At 26.7% G+C, this 24,067-nt stretch overlaps 2 protein-coding genes across 2 annotated transcripts in view; one reads left to right on the top strand and one right to left on the bottom strand.

Annotated features, from left to right (window-relative positions):
- LOC142323383 (uncharacterized) overlaps positions 1–21,999 on the top strand; it is an 85,054-nt gene extending 63,055 nt beyond the window's left edge. Inside the window, exons 2-3 of the mRNA XM_075362941.1 lie at positions 20,399–20,578; positions 21,453–21,999. Of these exons, the coding sequence (XP_075219056.1) occupies positions 20,399–20,578; positions 21,453–21,748 (476 nt within the window). The 3' untranslated portion in view covers positions 21,749–21,999. The remainder of the gene's footprint in view (positions 1–20,398; positions 20,579–21,452) is intronic.
- Positions 1–24,067, bottom strand: part of LOC142323382 (rabankyrin-5) — a 207,064-nt gene that overhangs the window by 135,531 nt on the left and 47,466 nt on the right. The window lies entirely within an intron of this gene.

Raw genomic sequence — 24,067 nt, 5'->3', positions numbered from 1 at the left:
CTTTACAATATTGTATTGTGTTCCGTCGATTGTGTTTGGCTGAACACAATCGACCGGGATAATTCTGATACTAGGTGTTGTCTTGAACGTTTTACAATATGGGAATCTTGTACAGATAATTCTAGTTAAACTTTTTCATTAAAAGTTTTGTCAAAAATCTAAAATACGAGTTTAAGAATAAGTGAATTATTATTTTTTTTTATTAATAACCAGCCCTCGGATATAGAAAACTATTTTATCATAATTTAAAAATCTTATTTTTCACAAGTACACTTTGAAAAGACGCATTAAAGTATAGAAATATTTTTTTAAATTAAAATAAACATGTAAAAGCAAAGAAGCGTGAATATCTTCGTCACCCTTGTTTTTTACTTGTACCTCGAGTTACAACACGTTTTGGTACATCAAAACACTTAAAATTTACAGGAGTGTTAGTAGTACCTCACCAAATTTAATGATATCCCCTTCTTGAACTTGGAGAATCACATTCAAGTGTTTATTTTCTATTTTTTTTTTTTTTTTTTAAGAATAAAGGCTATATAAATAATGAATTACAATTGGTTAAAGGAAAATAAAAAGATTGGAAAATAAAAATAAAAAGGTTGAATGTTAAAACAAAAAGTAGATAAAATACGTACAATTAAAATTTATCGTAAAAAGTTAAGTTTAGAAAAATTTTTAAATAAAAATTACATACAAATCAAGAAAATAAAATTTAAAAAATAAATGCGGTGTACGAGTTAAAAATAAATAAATAAAAAAATCTATATTAAGAATATAAGATAATCACAATTCCAAATAAAGAATTAGTAATAAGTACATACGGTTCATAAACATAATACCTGTCTTAAAGAAAGAAAAAAAACAGCATGGGTGTGAATTGTGTAGGTCTAACATCAAAATACTACCACAATAATTCATAAAGTATCACTTTCTAACAAAGTGTACTTCTTGAACGTTAAAGTTTATAAAAAAAAACATTTTAGTGTTACGTACTTTTAAAAAATACTTAATTACCTATTAAAAAATAAATAAATAAAAATAATAATACTGCGATTTACGAGAATCAAATCTTAGTTTAGTCTTCATTGGAAATATATACAAGCGGACCGCCCTTCTTGACGACTGGCATTTGCTCAGTAAATAAAATGCATTACAATAGATTTAAAAAAATTAAAGCCGAACAGTTTTGCGGTTAAAAACCCTTAATATTCAAACTCAGGATGCGTTTATGAAAATAATGTAAGCGTAAAAGAAAATAATGTTTGGAAACTCGGTAGAAAACATGTTAGAAGTGTAATCTATCTTTTCAAACGGTGGACGGAGGTCCCAACCGCCTTTTGACAACTTTTCCTTTTTTTGTTGCTAAAGATTAATTTTAGCTAAAATGTCAAGCGATGAAAAAAAAATATATTTTTAAAAAACTCGCAAAAAAATTGATTACAATTTAAAACAAGGGTGCCCTAGCCAATCGGGATTTTTTTTACAATTTACTCGTTGGGGATATATTTTAGCAAAATATTTTAAAGGGATTAGAATTTAAAGCAAAGATAAAATAAAATTTTTAATTTAAAAAAATATCATAATAAAAAAGTTGCTATTTTGATAAGAAAATAAGAACTGGAAGAAATTATTTTAATTGATTGTTAAGGAAAAACTTTTGTAGAAATTATTGATATGATTTGTTTACATTATAAATTAAATAATTAAAACCATAATTCGCTTCAGCAAAATAAAACCATTGAAAAATGGAAAAAAAACTGCTGTCGATATATTTGAACTTTCCTGGTATTTATCGAGAGATCATAAAATTTAACTTTTCAACAATGAAGCTGAAAATTATTTTACTTTTGTTTGCGCAACCTTACTTCTATTTACTGAATTTAATATCTAACGAAAAACAATCATTTTACTAATCGATTTGATAAACTAGTAAGAAATGTGCACAATTTTCCTTTTTACCTTTTATTATGAAACGATTTAATAAAAGTGAAACTGAATGAAATAATATGATTAATACAATAATAAAATGAACTCCGTTACTTTTAAGCAGGTTAAATTTCGAAGACTATGTTGTTTTACTTTAACAATAAAAATATATGTTTTATAAATAACATGTGATGTTTAACGATAAAAAAAGACTACAAATTAAAATATATTTTTTCTCATGACATAGTAACCTACTTAAAAAAAAAAAACTTGTAGGTTGTGAATAAAAAAGAAATGTTGTGTAATTATGGACTAGAAAAATAACCGATTATTTAAAAACATAGTATTATAAAATAATGACTAATCGGTACAATTAGTTATAAATAAAAGATAACGTTTGATAAATATAAAAAATTCAGAAAAAATGAATTATACAAATAAAAACTGTAATACTTAGCCCCCGTTTTTTCGCAACTTAATAACTGGCTTCACCATGACTAAAAAATTGAAGGTGGTCTTAATTTACCCACCGGTTTAGATTTATTTCATTACTGAAATTTCAAAAAAATTAAATTAGTCTTACCTACTACTTTTTTCATAGTTTTCTACCAATTTGGACGATTTTTGATAAATAGTTTTCCAGTGACATATCATTTTTCAAGTAAAAGCTATTTCATTCAGTAACGTTTAATTTTTATTATTTTTTTATCTTTCATTAAAATAAGCTGAGAAAGACAAAGTTTTGAATAATTAATAACAATCATTAACGCTATGAGGGCGAAATGATATAATTAAAGTCAACAAATTCTTTTACTATAACTGTTACCTAATCGATGCAGAGGAAAATACTATTAACAACCGCGTTATAATAAGGCCTTTACATATACTGAGCAACTCGTAAGGAACCTTTTTTTCCTGTAGTTACTTCCATCGCCCGCGGTAGCGCAATTAGTTAATAAAAAATTTTATTTACAAATATCACTTCATCTGTGTCATAATAACGGAGCAGAAGATCTTTAGCCTAATCGTCTTGGAGAAACAATTAGCTAATGTATTATATACAACCAGTTGTTCACAATAGCAGCTATCTAGTCTATGTTATTACTTAATCGCGAATTTCTTTTCCCTCTCCGCAGGAAAATCGAAGATTTATTTGAAAAGGATTTTTTCAAGCATCACTTCATTACTATTGTAATAACCGCTAAAGAAATTTTAAAAAAAAAACACGAATTTTTACGGAAATAAATATTACTTGATGAAAAAAGCTAAAAAAAAAAAAAACAATGAAGTTATTAGTCCAAAAATGGGTGAAGGCCATGAGAAAGGAATAGTTATTACGGACTTAGAATTTTTTGCGCGTTTCACAAAGGTGTAAATTCGAGTTAAGTTGAAAGTAATCAAAAAGGGTATTCTCTTTAATTTTTTCTTTTTCATTATTTTAATGACAAATTTAAGTAATAAAATAATATTGCCTTATTTTTTTAACAGAAACGTGATCGGTGAATAAAATTAATCCAACGTCGATTTTTTAATTTTAAAATGAAGCAAATACGTTACGATACAGTCAGTCCCTGCGTTTCAGTGGGATCGACTATAAGGTATAGAAAAATATATTTGGCTCAGAAAAGAATGCAATAGGAAATTATCGATTACTGTCCTTAATAAACCTGGCATGGTACTGTCGTTATTCTTGGAAATTCCCATCTCCAAGTACGAGTAACATTTTTCGGGAGCGTTTGGAGTTTAATGTCTCGTCGCCTATACTATCAATCGGTATTGGTAACTAACATACACAACTTTATGTTCAACATATACACATGTACGTACTAATTAAAAGTATACTTTTTTAGTAAATCGAATATAATTTCACATATCAAGACAAAATTTTTTTCGCTTTTGTAAAGGTGTAAGCAGATCCGATTAAACAGTTCGTGTAGTAGTGTCATATCCTAAAATAAGATTTAAGGAAGTTATACTATTTAAATAATCAGGTTGTCTGACGTAAATAAATTTTACATATACAAGCTACATTTTTTTAAAAAACAGGATCGAGTATTTTTACTACGAAAACCATATATGGCATTTTTAATATTATATTTATTTAAATTCTACAAGTAGCTCTATAATTAATAACCGACGGATAAATAGTTTGTGAGAGTGTTTGTATGTACGCGTAAAACCTATACAATTCACATGTAAATAAACGACAAAAGCGTAAAAAAATAATACAAAAATTAAACAGAAAGACATAATGTTTTTGAAAATTAATTAGTAAAACTATTAATTTTTTCTTAACAATTAACCTGTAAGTTTAAATAACATTATACTAATTGTGATGTATTTGTAGGCTAATTAATTATCTCATCAGAAATCTGGTTAGTGTACTTTACGTATAAATATTTTATTTCCTCCAAGAGAAAAACAATTCAATAAATCCGCAAACAATTCTTGTAAAAAAAAATAATACATTTTATAAAATAGTTACGATTTATATTAATTTATGTAGAATGGAAGTTTGTCTTTTTTTACCCTTTTCTCAATTTAAGAGACAAAAAAATCAGCTGCTGCCTAGTAGGGGAAGTATGGCAGATGCTCAAAAGAAATAAATGTGTAACAAAAGAAGGCTAAACCTCTTGTGTCATGGTTTTATCAGTTCAGTTTCAAAATCACTGTAAAGCTAACTTAAGCTATGATTCCTCTTTTCATTTCACAATTCAGTTTTTTTTTTGTTCTATGATAGTAAAACTTAGTTGTAGCGTTCCCAAAAATTATTTTTATTTATTTATTTTTATTTTTTTTTTGCAAAAGCGTAATAATTTCTATTTCGGTCGGTAATCAGCTAACCTTAATTTTAATTTATCTTATCTTTCGATGTGAACCGATTGTAACTCTGTATTGTTCAAGTTACCGATTGACTAGTGTGTCGATCGGATCCATGTACCACCTTACTGAAAAACACAAATTGATTTTCAGATCAAAATATAAAATATAATGACATTCCAATTTCTGACCCGATTCTATCGCTACAAAAACGACCAATATTTTCATAATTCCTCACAGCAGATCGACACCGATTACTAATATAATTATCTATAGACGGTAACGATTGTACCGTTTCTCTTAAATACGTATTATTTTCATCTAAGTTTCACCCACATCCTTTTTCAAGCGATGTTAATGTCCCTGACCATTTTTAAAGGAAAAACGGAAAATTTAACATACGATGTCATATACACCTTACGTACACTCACAGCTGAAATAGTCGGAGAGAAAACAAGTACCCACGATTAAAATTCTAAATACTAAGTGCCGAGAACTTTTTGAAGCTACTTTGTCAAAGCGATATAATGGAAATTATGAGAAAACGCTCGAACGAAATGTTATAATAAAAAAAATTACTATTACAAGAAAAAAAGGACTAAAATGGATCGGTAACAGAAGAGGAAGAATAACATGGAAACTTTTTTTATTCTTTATTCTAACAAATATTGATATTGAGATCATCCCCCTCGGGATATATGTGGCACTTAGATCGAGGTTCTCCTCTTACACGTTGCAATCCTACATATGGCTTATATAAAGATGTTAGTACATTAATTAAATTCTGTACCTATAAAACAAGGGGGAAAAAAATATATATACATATATATACGCAACGATTCCAGATATCTTTATTAATTTCTTTCGGGATCGTTCGTTAATTACGTCATGCTTCTACGGATGGGTATGTGTCATCAGTGTAATGAATTGCGATGATGGGGAGGTTATGGTGCATCTGCTTTTATACTCGACGAATTACGTTTAACATAACAATAGAATAAGAATTAAATTTTTTTTAAAAGTAAACTACACTGATTATTTTTTATTTTTTTAACCATCATTATAACGTAACTCTCTTTGACTGTGAAAATCGATTTCGTATAAAAATATACTAAAAATATGTGTACTCTATGCAAAAACAATGAATTTAAAAAAATTCAAAAATGAAAATAGGAAGACGACAAAGAAGCGACAACTTCTACGCCTTGATTTTTTTTTTTTTTTTAAACTTCAGTTTATCAAAAATATCTAAATAATTTAAATCAAATCATAATTTAAATATTTGTCTAATCCTATTATCATATTCACATTTCAAGTCTTCTATTAGTTAACCATTTTGATTTCTATTTATTATAGAAAATTGAAAAATTCTAGCGTAGAGTTATATAAAAGTTTTAAAAATCTTTTCACAACACAAAAGGCAGTTCAGTATACAGAACACAAACTCAAATAAAAAGAAATATATATAACGAATCTATAGACAAGTGACAATCATTATCGACTTTGTAATTAGTGCAGTTCTTTTATCGCTCTTGTTGTCAAGCGAGTTAACCGACAGAAACATAAATTACTTTGTTTATAAGTAATGCACTGATAAGAAAAAAAAATGTTAAAAATTAACCCGATGAAATTTTTGTCCGTTAAGTCAATGTATATTTTTTTAATACTGCAACTCACACGAGGTAAATTGATTTTAACGTTCCTTTGATTACATCTTCCGAACATTTTTCTTCTTTCTTTTAGCTTCTTTTAGCATTTAACACAGAGTAAGTATTACGTTTAGCGTAGCAGGAAGAAAAATAAGTTGTATAACTTTCACAGATATATGGTATTTTAAGAAGGCAATAGATTATTCAATAGATGATTTCAAGATCAGAAATACGATTATAGAATACAGCATAAAAAAAGTACGTAATAAGAATAAAAGTTAATAATAATCCCGTGAATTCCTATAAAAAAGGAAGAATTATTGAACAAGTAAATAAGTACAGATATACACGTTGATAGAAAATTGTAAATGTGAAAAAGATGCAAAAACAAGAATAGTAATGGGTAAAGAACCGTTTAATGAAAACAAACAGTTATTACAATATAAAAAGATGGAGTTGAAGAATCGTCTTAGTGAAGTGTTACGTTTGGAGTGTTCTGTGCGACTGTAAGAAGAGGACACTACCAAAAAGACAAAAACAAACGCTATATGCATTTAAAATATTACCGTGGAGAATATTAAATGAGCAGGTAAATTGAATAATTTAGAAGTAATGAGGAGAATAAATGAGAACAACTCAAGAGCAGAAAAGCTAACCGACTAAGAATATCAAGAAAGATTGATTAAAGCAGAGAATCATTAGTAGAAGTTGCAAAAAAGAGAGGCCGGAAAATAATAAAAATTATAGACAGTATAAAAGAAAATGGGATTTATCAAAGGTTTATCTGAGGTTTACTGTAGGCACATGGTGCAAAAGATCCGCTCGAAAGGTGATATCCATTTAAAAATGATGAAGTATTGAATTTTTTTATTTTTATATTTCTCGATCTTTTGACCATCTATAATCAAAAAATTCAGTTACAAAATCTTTTATGAAGCCTACATAATAACTGTGCATATTTATACAATCAGAAATAGTGTAATCTTTGACCTAGTGTGCTCTTTAATCTAATAGTGTAATCTCCGAAAAATCCTACGTATTTTCTCTCTAAAAAAAAGGTTTTTTATGTTTCACAAAATCATTAAATAAAACTAGGTTAAAATAAATTATCGGAGATAAATTTTAAAAATTTAAAAGCATGACTGCAAAAAAAAAACATTGGTGACAAACATTGCTCATATAGTATAATCTTTTTTCAAATTTTTCAAATTTATTTTAACACACACACACACATATATATATATATATATATATAGCCTGTGACACATCTGGTAACAAGGATTCCAACGCGGGGACACATATCTAAATCGGTTCAGCCATTGAGCTGCTACAGTGGAACAAACATACATATATGTATACACCCTAACTACATTACACTCCTATTTGGGCAGTCGTGTAAATAAGGCCCAAAGAAATTAAATCCAAAGCAAATTAAATTAAGTCCAAAATAAATTAGGTTCTGAATATATCAGTTAATTTTTGTTCCGGTTTGGTTCCATCGTGATTTTGTGTTATACCAGCAAATGCCCCGTTTGAATTTTGAAAATCGGACGATTGTTTGTAGAGATATTATAAGAAACCCCCATTACACTTCCGAAAACAGCGCCCTAGGGGCACCCCGTTTGTTACCAGTTGATGGGTGATGATCGGTCTAGCCTCATACAAGGTGCTCGCATCACCTCACCACTCGTTTCACACGTAGACCCCTCAGGAAGCCCATTATTATTAAACAGAAATTGTTTAAATTTGTTTAATTTTATTTTATTTAACGCAAATTTAATGCTATTATTTTTGTAATATTGTCCATTCGATTGATTCAGTTCAAACCCAGCTCACACAGTGGTAGAAACTCACAGTTCACGGTTCATTAATTCAATTCATTAAAGTTTGGCTTCAACCGGGATATCTCCACGACTACATATATATATATATATATATATATATATATATATATATATATATATATATATATATATATATATATATAAATTTATGTAGCCTATGATACTTCCGGTAAGATAAGAATTCCAATGCGGGGTCATACATCTAAATCGGTTCGGCCGTTGAGCTGCTACGGTGGAACAAACATATATACACTCTAAATCCATTACACTCCTCTTTAGGCTGTCGTGTAAAAAAAGGTTAATAGTTTTTTTTAATTTTCATTCTTTTTTCTTTTAACATGATTTCAACAATGAAATTAAACTGAATTAACACAGAAAAATACGGGGAGTAAAAAGATAGCCCCCCTTGATTTTATCGTTATTGTGAAAGTTATTAATAACATTTATAAAACCGTCGGGAAAAAAATACAACACCGTAAGATTTAATTTTAAAATATTCCATCGAGATTTTTCCATTATTTGTATTTATAACGTTTAAACTCGTGATATCTTTTAAGAGTATTAAAAAATACTATTATTACGTCTATAGGAAAAATATTTCATTTTTATAATATTGTTTTCATAATTATTCTGACGTAAATTTTTATTTACTCAACAAACCTCGTAAATTATAGCCGTTTTATTTATTTATTTCAAATAACTTTATTAAAATTTAGCACGTTTTATTATTTTTAAAAACTTATTTTTTATTTTACAACGTAACATACTATTTCTGTTACATCAAAATGTTATATTGTTCGCGGTTTTGTGCTTCGCAATATTCATGGGGAAAGCACATTAACCGCAATCGGTGAAGTACAACAGCACTAATTATATATATACATATATATATATATATATATATATATATATATATATAAATAATTAATTAAAAACCATAATAATATCAGACATTTACGTAAATATGTGATTTAAAATTGTAGAAAACTGTCTGTAATTGATGAAATTAAACGAGATATTAAATAAACAAAAAATAATAAAAAAATGAATAAATAAATTTTTCGAAGACCATTTGAAATTTTTTCACGGTCGCTTTACTTGCAAACAAACACAAGGTGAACAAGTTAGAGATATTTTATCATTATGTTATAAAAAATTTATTGCAATTTTATTTTATTGTAGATCAACAGAAAACATGTAAAGAAACAGCATAAAACATAACTGTAACATAACAATTATCTGTTTCATTAATGAATTCAGTACCTGGAAACCCCAACAGATATATATATATATATATATATAAATAAAACTCTGGGGTAGATCTTTTTCAGCACGTTTTTTGATCCCTTAATCTTTCTTCGATTCTTTTAGAGAGAATCATAAATTTTTACGTAATTGTTTTTTTTTTTTAGAAAATTACCAAAAATGAATATATAATACTTCGAGAAAAGTAAAGTGGTTACAAGTCTTTGGCGGGAAAGGAAATTGGAAATATTTATAGTATTACTTCAAGTATTCGTTAACATTCACGTTTTTGTAAACCGACATAACGAAGTGATTATTTTAAAGAGGGTTTTATTTACACTAAATAATATAGTTGCTTTTACTGCATGCAAGGGATAAAATTACATCTGAATCTTACTACACATCAGAAACGGTTAAAGTTAATCATTTTTGTCTCATGAAGATACTAGATATACGAGAAACTTTCAGGATGTGTTACCGGAGAAAATAATGAAAAACGTTCATATAAAAATAGCTCTGGAAACGCTTTGTTTTTGAGTTATGGCTAGCGAAACATTTCGCCCGGATTTCAACTCTTCTAATAAAAAGAAGCCCTACTGTAATTTTTGGCTAACACAAATTAAGCAGTAAAGGCGATGGCTTCTTATGTAATTTGGGGTGGAAAATACGGTAAAACAGGTCCCAGAACTGAAACTCCAGTAGTTTTCAAGATATCCTACGTAAAACACAAAATTCGGTGTCGAAAACAGGTTTTTTTTAAGTTTGTAGTACAACAGCTCTGTTGAACGACTAATAAATGAGGAAGATTTAGTAACAAAACTTGTAAAGAATTTGATTCTGAGAAAATTAATGTAAATACAGCGAATAAAAGGAAGTAAATAAAACCTTTTAAAAATCTGTTTTTTACTGAAGCAAAACAGACGAAAAATAGACAGAAAATCGTATTATTCTGTACGTAATAAACATTATTCATAATGTAGCAAAATAAAAAAAAAATAATATATATATATATATAGAATATATGAAATGATAAGTGGTAACAGAGTAACAAACCTCAGTTCCAGTAATTGTTCAAAATTCTCTCTTTCACAATGTAGTAATTGTTCAAAATTCTCTCCTTCACAATGTACACAGCACTCTGCCTAATGTATAATATTTCCGGTGGCTTTCCGTACCACCTCGGGACATTTCGTACAAATTTAACAGCATTTCGTATTTTAATGAGTAACATTTTTTTGTTGGTATAGTATATTATTTTCATATGCCCCTAAATGAAGTAATCTCGTGACGTTAGGTCAGGTGATCGTGGTGGCCAATCGATTGGTCTACCACGTCCAATCAAGTTTAAGAAATTAGCATTCAAGTGATTTCTAACTACTAAAGAAAAATGTGGCGGTGAACCATCGTATGACGATATCTTAAAAACTACTGGAGTTACAGTTCTGGGACCTGTTTTATCCATAAGAAACGTTACTCCTTAATAAGGGTCCAAAAAATACAGTAAGGCTTCTCTTTATAAGAAGAGCTGAAATCCAGACGAAATCTTTCGCTAGCCGTAACTCGAAATCAAAGCTTTTCCAGACCTATATTCACATGAACTTTTTTCATTATTTTCACCAATAGAACACGTCTTGAAAGTTTCTCAGTTTCTTCGTGGAACGCTCTGTATAATTGATTTACACGCTTTACTAAGGTATTATTTCTTATTTAGTTTATTTTACGTTAAAGATAGTTAACTAGCTATTAAATAATAGTAATAACACTACAGTTATATCTATTAGAACGATTTTAAAGTAATACGGGAATAAAGTGTTTAAATAAAACAAAAGAATAGATTACATCAAATTAAATGTAATACAATACAGAACGTTATTGAAAATAAAAAATAAATACTGTATACTGACAATTGTTGATAGTAACCAGCTATTGAAAGAAATAATTTCGTAGCGGTCTACTTATAAGAAATAACATATATATCGTCAATTTCATAATAAAAAAAAAGAACAAATTAGTTCATCAAACCGGCGGTTTGCTACTTGTCTTTGCTATCTATTGAAGAAAAACTCAGTCTATAAGCGAGTTATATCGGCCTCTTACATGGCTACGCCCCCAGCTAGACGGGTTATATTTTTCATTCTACAAATGACTTTGAAAATCACTACGGGTAGAAACGCGTGACCGATTTTAATGAAACAACTGTCAGATTAGTTCTTTTAATTCTGAGAGTGCTGCTAATTAAAAATATTTTTTAATAAAATCAAAACGGCGCAAATATTTTTTTACGGTTACTAGCATGTCTTTTTTTTAGGATAACTATTCAATAGTTGTTCAATATAAATCGGTACAACCGTTTTCGATGCAGCACGATATAAACCGTTGTTCGGTTTGTATAATTAAAAGCTTACTATCTCCCAACAAAAAAATAATAATTTTAATTTTTTTTTTAGTTAAGCAAATGGTAAATTACCTACTTTGGCTCTCTGATTAACACTAAAAAAAAAGTATTACAAAAATCTTTAGTATTTTCAGTACAAAGGGTTCACAATAAACTAACTGAAGAAGTCAAACGTTTTTTATTGTTTCGTATAGTTATTTTTATTGTGTGTAAACTTGTCATTCCGGTTTTTTAAAAATATCTTTACCACGCAATTCTTTTTTATCTAAATTACGGAAAAATACTGTTTAAATTACACGAGCAAAAATTCAATTATTATTTAAAAGATTAAAAAAGAAATCATAATTTGCAATAGCTTATCGCATAGGTTTTTTTCAGTAATAGTTAGCCAATTAAGCCATCTAAAGTGGCTGACTGAGATTTCACAAAAAAAATGTTTAAGTTTATTCACAATACTGATTTTGAAAATAAATGGAAAAGTTTCTGTTTTATGATGAGCATTAAATCTTAAATATTTTGTACTTATTATGTCTCACAAGAGCTACTGGAAAAGATTTTTGTACAAAACACTCACATTCTCGACAGATAAATGTTCATTATCTAAAAAAATTATTACAGATAAAAATATTTTTAAATTAAAAAAAGTGAATATACACGCACAAACAAATTATATTTGCGTATATGAACGCATAGTAGTAATCGATGGGTGATCAGTAACACCCTTGACAATAGAATTTGAATTAAATATCTCATCTTCGTTTAGAATATGAAGACTGAAAAAAAATACATATGGTCAATACAATCCTTAGCAGAAAACGCTCGAAAACCTTTTTTTAAAATCTAAACTACATTAGCATTTATATTTTAAAATTATCATTATACGGAGAATTAATATACAAATACTTAAAAAAAAAAAAAAAATTATCAATAAATATAAATTAATTTTTAAAAAAGAAGCAAATAACTTCAAAAAAACTACGAACTATATGTAAAATTAAACATAAAAATTGTTATAATTTAATCTATTTTTTTAAAAAAGAAAATCTAATAAAATATGTAGTTAGTATTTCATATATATATATATATATACACACACACACATACTTTAATCGGTTTTCGTTATTTTTAATATTTCTTTATTTTCAAGCTCTCTTTTAGTTTCTATTTATATTTACTGATTTTCTTGTAACAACTCATGATGATTTGATAAACAATCGAATCGGGCATTGTTTTGTAAACACCACGGTTTTACTTTTTTAATTTTATTTCAATATTCGTTATGCATAGCTTTTTCCATTGTTAATACTGGTTTATTATAAATAACCATAAAAAGCGATTTACTTCTAATTGTATTTCTAAAATCAAGGATAATACTAAATGACATGAAACGTTTTATATAAGAAAGTTCATTTTTTTCTTAATAAAATAACGATAAAATTATAATTTAAATAATTAAACAAATAAAAAAAAAATGAATTGTATATTAATTACATATAACTAAAATTAAAATAAAAAATTCAAGTTACGTCACAATCTAGAATGCAACCTAAGTACAGGAAACTGGACCTGCTAATTAAGTAAAATAAATAACTATCCAAAAGGAAACTGAAATAAATATACATAGAGATACATATTTTTTGTTATAGTAGATAGACTAGAGATAGCTATTTCCAAATATATGTTATGAACTTTTTTTTTTATTTTTAAAAATAATTTACTAAATTAGTAAATAATTTTGTTTTGATATTCTTCGTATAATATATACTTATACGCCTTATTTTACTATATTAATTTAAGATAACCGATTAATTTATGAACATATTAAAAAAGCTGACAACGAAGTTGTAATACTTTCTTGGCATCGCTTATTTATTCTTATACACAGGAAAAATGATACATATAAACTTTTTTTTTTTTTTTTTAATACAAAAAATCATCGGTTCCCTCACCTCCAATATTAGACCCAAAGTATTATTTTTGGGTCACTTGCACAACTACTATACCTAGGAAGACATAAGAAAAAAATCGGTTAAAAAATATTCAATAAATAAAAATTATATACAACGATATACATACATATCGTGTTCTCAAAAACTGTTCTATTTCATTGTTTTTTTTTAACTATTTCATAAACTTTTTGTTACCCAACGTAACAGATACAACATACAAACTTATTTACAGAAAAGATCCGAATCATTTTGCTAACCTCTTCCTCCCTACCGACTACTAGAAAAGTTGATTCCCCCTAATTTTATAAAATTTGTTAAATAAAAATATTAATACATTTTTTATTTAAAAGTATGAAAAATGTAAAGTAATTTTTTTTTTTAATTTAACGTTGTGTTATAAATATAGTTTTTATTTAGATAGATAGACAAGGAGTGCGCCATTTTCACACACCCACATCTAGGTAGTACGCGAAGGTTAAAAGGTAGAATAGAATCACTGGTTTAGCAACCTCTTAAAACTTGGCAGCATAGCGTTGGTACTAGACTGCCGTTCGATATGTACGAGACATTATTTACACTGCGAACGAGCACTGAACACTGTCTTTTCTTAGTGTTTGTGATTAAAATTAAATTATTTTTGTGAAAAAACGAAATTAACTCTTTCAAATTTATTAAAATAATCGAATAGATTACGATTCTTCTTTTTATAAAACTCCAATTAATAAAAAATAAAAATGAAAAAACATTCGACACTTCATTCCTTAAATTGGTTCTTTTGTTCCAATAAGGCAAGAGAAAGATTTGTCTTTTAAACGTAACATCAGAAACATTTGATGGAGAAAATGAGTTTCAAAATATACTAAAGTGTTCTCTTCTGTGTTAAGTTGTAATTTATTTGGAAAAAAAGGAATGCGAAAAATTACACCAGTTTTTTTTCTGGCTGCTTTCCTAGTAGCGAAATTTCAAACGTTTGTATATTTTTAAGTAAATTATTTTATTTGTCGTTAAATTATTCTTTTCTTAAATCCAATGGTCGATTTTAATGTGACAGAAATTTAAAAAAAAGGATTGTTCCGTTATTTTTTGTTTAAACTCTGTCTGGTTAGAAAATAGTACACTCGCTTCACAGTAATTAAGAATAAAATGCGGTAGGAGTAAGATATAAACGGTCTTCTTACCGAAATCTATGCTTATATGAGACGTATGAAATCATCTTTAATGAAAATACTTTCTTTACAATCCAATTTTCCAGCTTGTTAATAATTCAAACCGTTTATCTATGTCCGTAATCTTACATTATTATTCAAATGCGCAGTCTGACGCATAAAGGACTTTAAAATTATGACGCATAAAGACGTTTGTTTTTTTTTGTTTTGTTTTTTAAATCTGACAACAAAGTTGTAATACTTTCCTGAAAATGGTTATTTATTCTTATATAGTGGAAAAATAATGATACATGAAAAAAGTTATCGAAGTTTTTTTTGGGGTGAGGATAATTTATGATGAAGTTTTACTGTAAAATTATCATTAGATGTTTATATAAACCAAAAATATTAAAAAATTTAGAAAAAGCGGTATTTTTTATTAATTTGTCCCCCCCCACCTACAAAATCACTTCCCAAGAACTTTTTTCTACGTTTACTATGGTAATGGAAGGATACAAAAATTCCACTGAAAAATGCTCTACCAAAAAAAGTTGTCTAAGATCTCTTTTCTGGAAAGGGGTGAATGATAATGAAAGTTTATTGTAATATTATTATTAAGAGTTTATTAAAGGCTTAAGTAAACCAAAAAAGTTTTTAAAAATTAAAAAAATAATAATAATTTTAAACTTTGATCGGCTCCCGCACCAATATTGGCTACTAAGTATTTTTTGGGTCGGGGAAGGGGAAAATTCTGGGATAATTTTTTTTTAGAAATAGCAAGATAAGCATGCACGCTTGTACTTAGCTTAATACAAAATGAAGTTATGTAAACAAAATTTTGAGAAAATTGACCATCCAAAAAAAACCACCCATTGGAGATGTTGAACCCAAACTTTTAAAAACAAATTGCCCCATATACATGAGCTTCTGTACAAAATTTCATCCGGTCAAAAGTTATTAAGCTTCAAACACGCCAACACATGTACGTATGTATGAACATTTCCCCTGACGTTTTTGTTTTTTAGATTCCTTGGGTGATGAAACGTCGAGAAATGCAAAGAAAAACCCACGCCCCCATATTTTTACTGATTACTACACTTTCCTTCTTGTAGATAGCTGTAGAGATATGATGCCAAGAAAATAAATATAATTAACGGCTGATAAAACTGGTCTTAAATGTTAATTTTTATAAAATTCCTTAATGAATTTATCGAACAGCGAAATTTTCCTACCGAAAGAAGAATTAGAAAACGAAATATTTATCACGTATTACTTTCCTAACCCCGACAGATTCCTTTAAATAAGACTACTCTATTAATAACAATAACCCAGAAAATAACAAACATTTGTAAGTAATTTTTTTTTTTTTTTTTCATTAAATGGTTCGTAGTATAACTAAAAATCAAGCTTTTTCTTTTCATGACGCGTGAAAAAAGTTAAAAAAATATTTTTAATATTTAAAAAAGTTTATTTTGAGGTTACGATGTATTAATAAGTACTATTGATTAATTAATAGATGCATTATAGATAAGAACAATAAAAAAAATTATGTTAAAACAATGAACTTTTTAATGAACTAAGCATCAACCTCCCGTCGAGACCGGTGAAGAAACTGCTTATCGTACAGTCTAAAAACAACAGTTTCTAATAAGCGTCACTATTGCTGAGCAAATTAATCTCGAAAAATAATAACTTTGAAAAATTATAAATCTCAATATATTAAGCTTAAGATCGAGGAAAAAGGGTTCAAAAACAAGTTTTTGAAAAATAACAAATGTAATCGTGTTTAAGGTCAACGAACGCTTCTGACGTATACAAACTGACTGCAGCGGCAGGATGCAGGATGTCTCTAGAATGCAGCGTAATACTCTGTATTGTTACTAAAAAAAATCCCTTTTTTTAAATAAAATATATATAAAATAGATCAAAAAACTTATTTAACTACATCTGGTTTATGAGTACCGAACGGAAAATTTCTTTCGATGACAATTAAGGTAACAACAAAATAAAATTACACTCTTTTCAATGCCAAAAAATGGAACGGAAATTTCAATTAAAGATATACACGTAACAAGAAAGAAAAAGATTTTTAAAATGCACAATGAATTGCTTCACATCGTTATAATTAATTCAACTTGATTCTGATAAACGAGAATAAATAAATGCACATTTTATCTTTAAGAGAAAATAATTAAAAGTAATTCTAGTTACACCAAAACCTAAAAGAAATCCCTGGTAATTACTTTCATTATTATACGACCGATTGGTGCTAAAAATCGGTTGTAGATACTCAAACGGTAACTTAAAAAAATATGTAATTCATCTCAACATATGCTGACGACATTAAAGTCTCGTCAAGCGTCATAAAAAAATAACTGTGGATACCAAAATGAACCGTTATTTTAACATTAAAAAATTAAAGATAAAACCCTCAAGCATAATAATAAAATTAATTTTTCTTTTTACAACAAAATGCACGCGTATCATTTCACAGTAACGTAACCGGTGAATGATCTTCCCGGTACAGCAGCAGCTCACAGTGCAATGTATGCTATGTGACCGAGATGACAATGACCTCATTCGCGATTAACGACCGGATTCGAAAGGTGGCGCGCCTAGCGGTATAGCGGTACTAAAAATATATTCTTGTTTATTTTTTTAGGTTTCTTCTTCATCTTCATCATTATTATTATTATTATTATCTATTTATTTATTATTATTAAACAAAAATAAATAAACAAGTAAATCAAATTTGAAAAATAAGAAACAAACAAACCCACATGCGTATACCTATATATATATATATATAAATTTGTTACGGCGAAAGACCGAAATATTTGCTTATTTGGACCTTCGCCGGTATATGTCAACAAACACAGATAAGCTCTGATAGGGGTCAAAACGATAACTAGAAATTTAAAAAAAATTCTCCCAATGCCAACCTCTAAGATAAATAGATTAGAGTGCCAAGATCAGGCAATGAAATTATTACAAAAAATGTATGAAATTATGTCTTTAGATCATTAAGATTTAATTATATTTAGGTTAAAAACAAATTGATAAATTTTTAGAAGATAATTTACAAATCATCTTCAACTCTATAAAACAACTGTTAAATTAATTTGAGACAAAACAAAATTTAAAATATATTTTATGAATTAGCCAACTAAGAGATAATTTTAAATAAAAATACTCCTTAAAAAAGTTTTTTGTTCAGCTTAAGTTTAATTTTTATTCATTAAATTTTTTTTTCAATTAAGTATTTCAGTAGAAACTATAATTTAAAAAACCTAAATGACTTTTTTTTAAATTATTAACAGGTTTGATGCTATTCTCCACGCCTTTCTATTCGGTGCTATTTTTTTAATCTCAACATATTTACTGTCATAAATCTCTATTCTTGTCTCAAAGACCTCTTCATATTGAATTTTATTAATCCATCTAAATTCTCCTATTCTCCAAAAACATCACATTTCAGATTTGTATTACTTTTTTCTTTCTGTTGATTTACTACCATAAAATTCTACACCATTCAAAGATATTTTTAAAAGTCGCATACTTTTATTAATAAAAAGTAAAAATATTGCGCCCTATCTTTTTAAGCTAAATTCTTTATAAGTACTGTACCTAGACCTTATCTAACTTAATTCTACAAGTTAAATCACACTAAAAGAATATTTAAAGACCAGAGTTAAGAAATAGTAATTAAAAAAAGAACCATATAAAGGAGGTATAAAAATATTCAAATATATGAGAGCCATTTACGTGATATCAAAATAAAAGTTATGGACAGCAACTACTTTTTAATGTCTTAAAAAATACAACAATAATTATTGAAAATTGTGAAGGGTTATGAAAATGAGTCAGCGGTAGAGAAAGGATGATATCACAGATGAAAAGCCGAGCTGTAAGACAGAAATTAACTATTCTGAGGATAGTTCATTTTGAAATTTTCAAAATTCAAAATTTCAAACTATCCTCAACCCATCTTGAGTAGTTCAATTTCTATTAAATTTAGACCGATAGATTAAATGACAATGACAGTTTAACCGACTTCTAAATACAATCTGCTTATATGAATATAATTTTAAATAACCACAAATCTCTCATATGTTAGATTAAAAACAGCCATGCATTTTGTCTCTTCATGACTTTTGTATGTATCTAACAGAATAGATGATGCGAATTAAAATTGTTATTATCATAGATTATAAAATTAAGTAATCAAATTTTCAAGCTGTAATTTCTGTTTTGGATAAAATAACAAACAAATTCTAAACTCTGATAAATAATAGCCCTAAAATAACAACAAAAAACCAGAATAGTACAAAAAATAAACTGTGAATAAAAACGATGTTAAAGAAAATCATTTAACAAAAGCTTTTAATTATTTATGCATAAAAGTTTGAAGCATTAATTTATAGATAAAATATATCAAAAATAAACGATAATTATATCCTGTAAGATATTACTTTCAATGTTATTTTTATCACACGATTGATGATGAGTAACAGCACTCATAAAGTTTTAATTATATCATTGTTTTCAATAGAAAACATCCTATATCACAAGCGAATTGCCAATAAAAAAAATAATTTAGGTCATAAAATGAATCATTTAAATTAAAAGAATTAAAAAATTAATTCACTACCACATTTATCACACTAGCTACAATATAAATGATTACCGTTTAAACAAATTTTAATTATTAAGAATAAATAATAAATTTATGTAAAAGTCATGTATTAAAAACAACATATTTTAAAACAGGAACAATTATCAACAGTTATTACAAGGTTACTTGTTTACGGCATGCACATGAGAAAACCTGACAAAAGATAAAGCCAATAACAAAAATAAACTGTGTTTATTAATTATAGCTCAATAAATTATTTAAAAATACCCTTGGTATTGTTTAAAAAATTACACCATCTTGAAAGAAAGAACTTTGTATTCGGCTAGGTTGATGTGTGGAAGTGCTTGTCATCATACTCTATAATTTTGTATTAACAGTATTCACGAAATATTTTTTTTAAAACTGCAGTTTTTTTTAAGATGAATGACATATATTAAAATCGATACAATTTATTAATTTAGCAAATTTTCCAATGTTAGTTCAATATTTGGAGTACATTTAAATTTTGACTGGTCATTTTACAACAATCTGGTTTTATAAAATTTTATAAATTACTTTTTATTAACTGTAACATTGTACCAGTGCGCTGTCAAAAATTAAACAATATAAGAAATACAATACATATTCTCAAATTAAACCGTATCTGGATTACAATATATCTCATTTTCAGCTACAAAAAAAATGTTTAATATAATGATCTTTACACACTGCTGTATTATATTAAAATATTGATAAAAATTTCTTGAATTAATTTTTCTACGAGAAAAATACTTTTTCTTATTACAGGTATTACAGAAGTAGAAGGACTTACTTGTTACCAATGCATTGTCCATCCACAGTATAATAATCATAATGAAACAGCTCGACTGTGCTCTAAGTTTGATGCCTCTGAAACGTTTGAAGTACAATGTCCATATTCAACATTTTGTTTAAAAAAAACATTCGAACTTGAGATCCAAAATGGCAGTAAGTATAGTTCATAATTATTACTTTTCAGTATTATGCATCTTTTAAAATAAATAATAGTTTTAGATTAATCTAAATGACAGTTTGATTTTTCCTCGAACATTACTTATAGCATTTGTGTATGCAAAATAAAATTCTATTTGAGACTTTGGATCAATGAATATAAAGAAAATGCTAATCCGTTACTAAAAGGCTATTAATCAGTTTCCAGGAGAAAAATTTAATTTTTGAAATAGATGTCATACATAACTTATTAAAATATAATACATATATAAAATACAAACTGGTATACAACTAATGAATTGACATTTTAAATAAAAATTACAATTATACCACAAAAATCAAATCCTAGGGTCTGATAATAACCTATAATACAGATAATATAATGGTAAGAAAGCAGAATTTATAATTTAAGTTAATTAAAAAAAAAAACCATATCTGTTACTATCTAACAAAAACAACATTTGTTAACCTGATATTCTAATCTCTTTGAGATTATTGTATACTTAGTCACAGATATTTTCTAAATTTGTTTATTAATTAACATTTTCTTCCTTCCAATCCTGAATAATGTACTGTTTTTTATATAAAACGTTCAGGGTTTTCAGCATTTACATGCAAATCTTTTACTGAATATGGAATGTCTACTCATACTGAGCAGTATGAGTAGACATTCCGACAACACAAACACAGACACACATATAAAAAAATTAAAATGTTAAATGCAATAATGATTAAGTTTTTTCTATTTTCATATTTTTTTACATCAAACCCTTAAAAGAAAACTATATATTTTCAGTTTTATTAATATTTTAATATATTTAACTTAAGAAATATAATATTTTACTAATAATCTACATGTTCATGTTTTTAGAGAAAATACAATTAGGAATAAGAGACTGCGCTCCACAAAGAGAAAAGTACCAAATTTTACGCAACGGAAAGTGGCAGATGGAAACAACAGTAGACAGTAATATTTATGAGAGTGGATGTCACCAAGAGGAAGATTTTGGTGTAAAATCATCTACAGCTGAATATTGTTACTGCTCAACAAATTTGTGTAATGGAGGAGAATCTTCGCGAGATCCATCTTCTTCAATACACCATACAGACACAATGGCTGTTATATTTATTTTTAATGCAATGAAATATATACGAAGTCTTAGATAGCAAAATTATACACAATAAGGATTTTAAAATTCTAATGAAATTAATTTATCTTGATAAGAAAGAAACTACTTAATATAAATCCTATAAATTTTGAGCTGATCCTAAACACTCAAAAAATCAGGGGTTTTTATATTTTATATAATATATAAAATACGCTTATTTAAATTTACAAAAAATAGTAATTTAAGAATGATTATTATATTTAGGTATATTTTATTAAGTTTTCCAATTAATAAGTTATACACATATACATAATAAATCATATTAGTAAAATATTTAATTATTTAATAAAAAATTAATAATACCTTCCAGCATTATTATTATCATCATTATTAATAAAAAATATATATATTTATTCAGTACGATTAGAGAATGAATGTAATTTTGGTCATTAATGTAACTACACTAATTCATTTATGTACTATATATGTTGTGTAATTCATTTAATATATATATATATATTAAATGAATATAGTTTTAGATTAATATAAATACACATATATATATATATATATATATATATATATATATATATTATATATTTAAATCTACTACACATATTGCTGATGGTAATTTTAATAGTTGCAAGAAAAAGGGCTTGTTTAACTATTTAAGATGAATGAAACAAACTAGTTTGTTGAATTTTCATTAAAAAAAAATTATATAAAATTTTAAAGTGATAAGATAAAACCAATTAATCTAAATATTCTATTTGAAGAACAGCTTGTTATGACTAACATTTGAGACTATAAATATGTAAATTAAAAGAACGATTCTCAGTATAAAATCATAATTTAAAATGATGTAAATATAATTTATATTTTACAACCATATTATAGATAAAGGTTACTAGTCAATTATTTCATGAGGCAAAACATTATTATTACTATTTGACTAAAATATTTTGATCTCTATACTTTATTCACAACTTTACTGTCAAGTCACTTTTTATGAGATTTTATAGAATTAATTTATTTATGATTGAAAGAAATTATTATTTTTTAATCATCAGTCCACGGATTTATATAAAATAAACATATAATTTAAATAACTTGCAAATACTTGTTCAATTTAATTCAACTTTTAAGTATAAAATAAAATTAAAAAAATAATAATAATAAAAGAAATTATACACAAAAAATTGTATTATATGCTTCAAAACAACTTGTTGAATGAAATGCACAGCAATTTTCATTTTATTTACTTACATTCAGAACCTGGTTAATAATCTGAAGTTTTGTTAACCCTTTGTCAGTTACCCACTTTTTCATAAGTTATCCATTGTTAGCAATTAATTTTTTTTTAATACACATTATATTCTTATAACTATAATCTTATTGTTTTCTACAATAAGATTATATTCTTATTTATAAATATTTTGATCGAATATGGTAAGAGATTGACAAAATATACTCAAATTTTCAAGATTTTATTGTTCTATGGCAAATATGATTAAGTAATCCAATCGTCAAAAGAAATTACAGGAAAATATATTTAACATACAAGCTGTGGTCACGTAAGAAGAAATCTTGATTTTTATTCTCAAAAAATAGATGAACTGCAGGGCTATACACATGCACGGCAGTGTTTTTCCATTGCTAATATAACGTAATACCAAAAAAGGAATAAGTTTACCAAATCTATTGAGCTAAGTTTTTACACAAATTGTATCACTTGCAAATGATTGCAAAGATTTTTTTTTAATAGTCTCATTTCCTTGTCGACATAATTGTAAATTCCTTGACATTATTACATTTAATAGATTAAAGAAGAAAATTATCAGTGAAAAGCAGTACAACCGATATCATGTTTCCTGTTTCAAATTATAAAAATATTCTTTATCACTTGCATTCATGACGCAATACTATAAAAATTCTGACAGAATTTCAGTTTTAGGAAACAGCACTTTTACAGCGGAGAATGTATCCTTAAAGCATTCCCAAAACAGTAGACTACCCACCTGATTGTTTAATCAGATATTATCTACACAGTTTAAGAAGTGTTATTTCTCTGACATCAATAAAAGTGTAACAGACCATCTGATAAAATGTGACTTGACTGTATTAATGATACATCAATTAAAGGAAATATATATATAATTTTTTTAATTTTTATTAAGCTGCTAAGAAAAATAAATATACTGAAAAATTAGATTAAAAAATGCATAGGGAAAGAACTACATACATTTATAAGAATTTAGAATCTGAATAAAAATATTTTCTTATATCAACAATCCATGTTCCTCCAGTGTTTAGGATTACTTTGTCTAGTTAGTTATAAACTATAACATCAATAAATAATATACTCATATATTCAACT

The sequence above is a fragment of the Lycorma delicatula genome, chromosome 4, assembly GCF_047948215.1.
Source record: "Lycorma delicatula isolate Av1 chromosome 4, ASM4794821v1, whole genome shotgun sequence".
NCBI classification, from domain to species: domain Eukaryota; kingdom Metazoa; phylum Arthropoda; class Insecta; order Hemiptera; family Fulgoridae; genus Lycorma; species Lycorma delicatula.
This window is presented reverse-complemented; position numbering and strand designations above follow the sequence as displayed.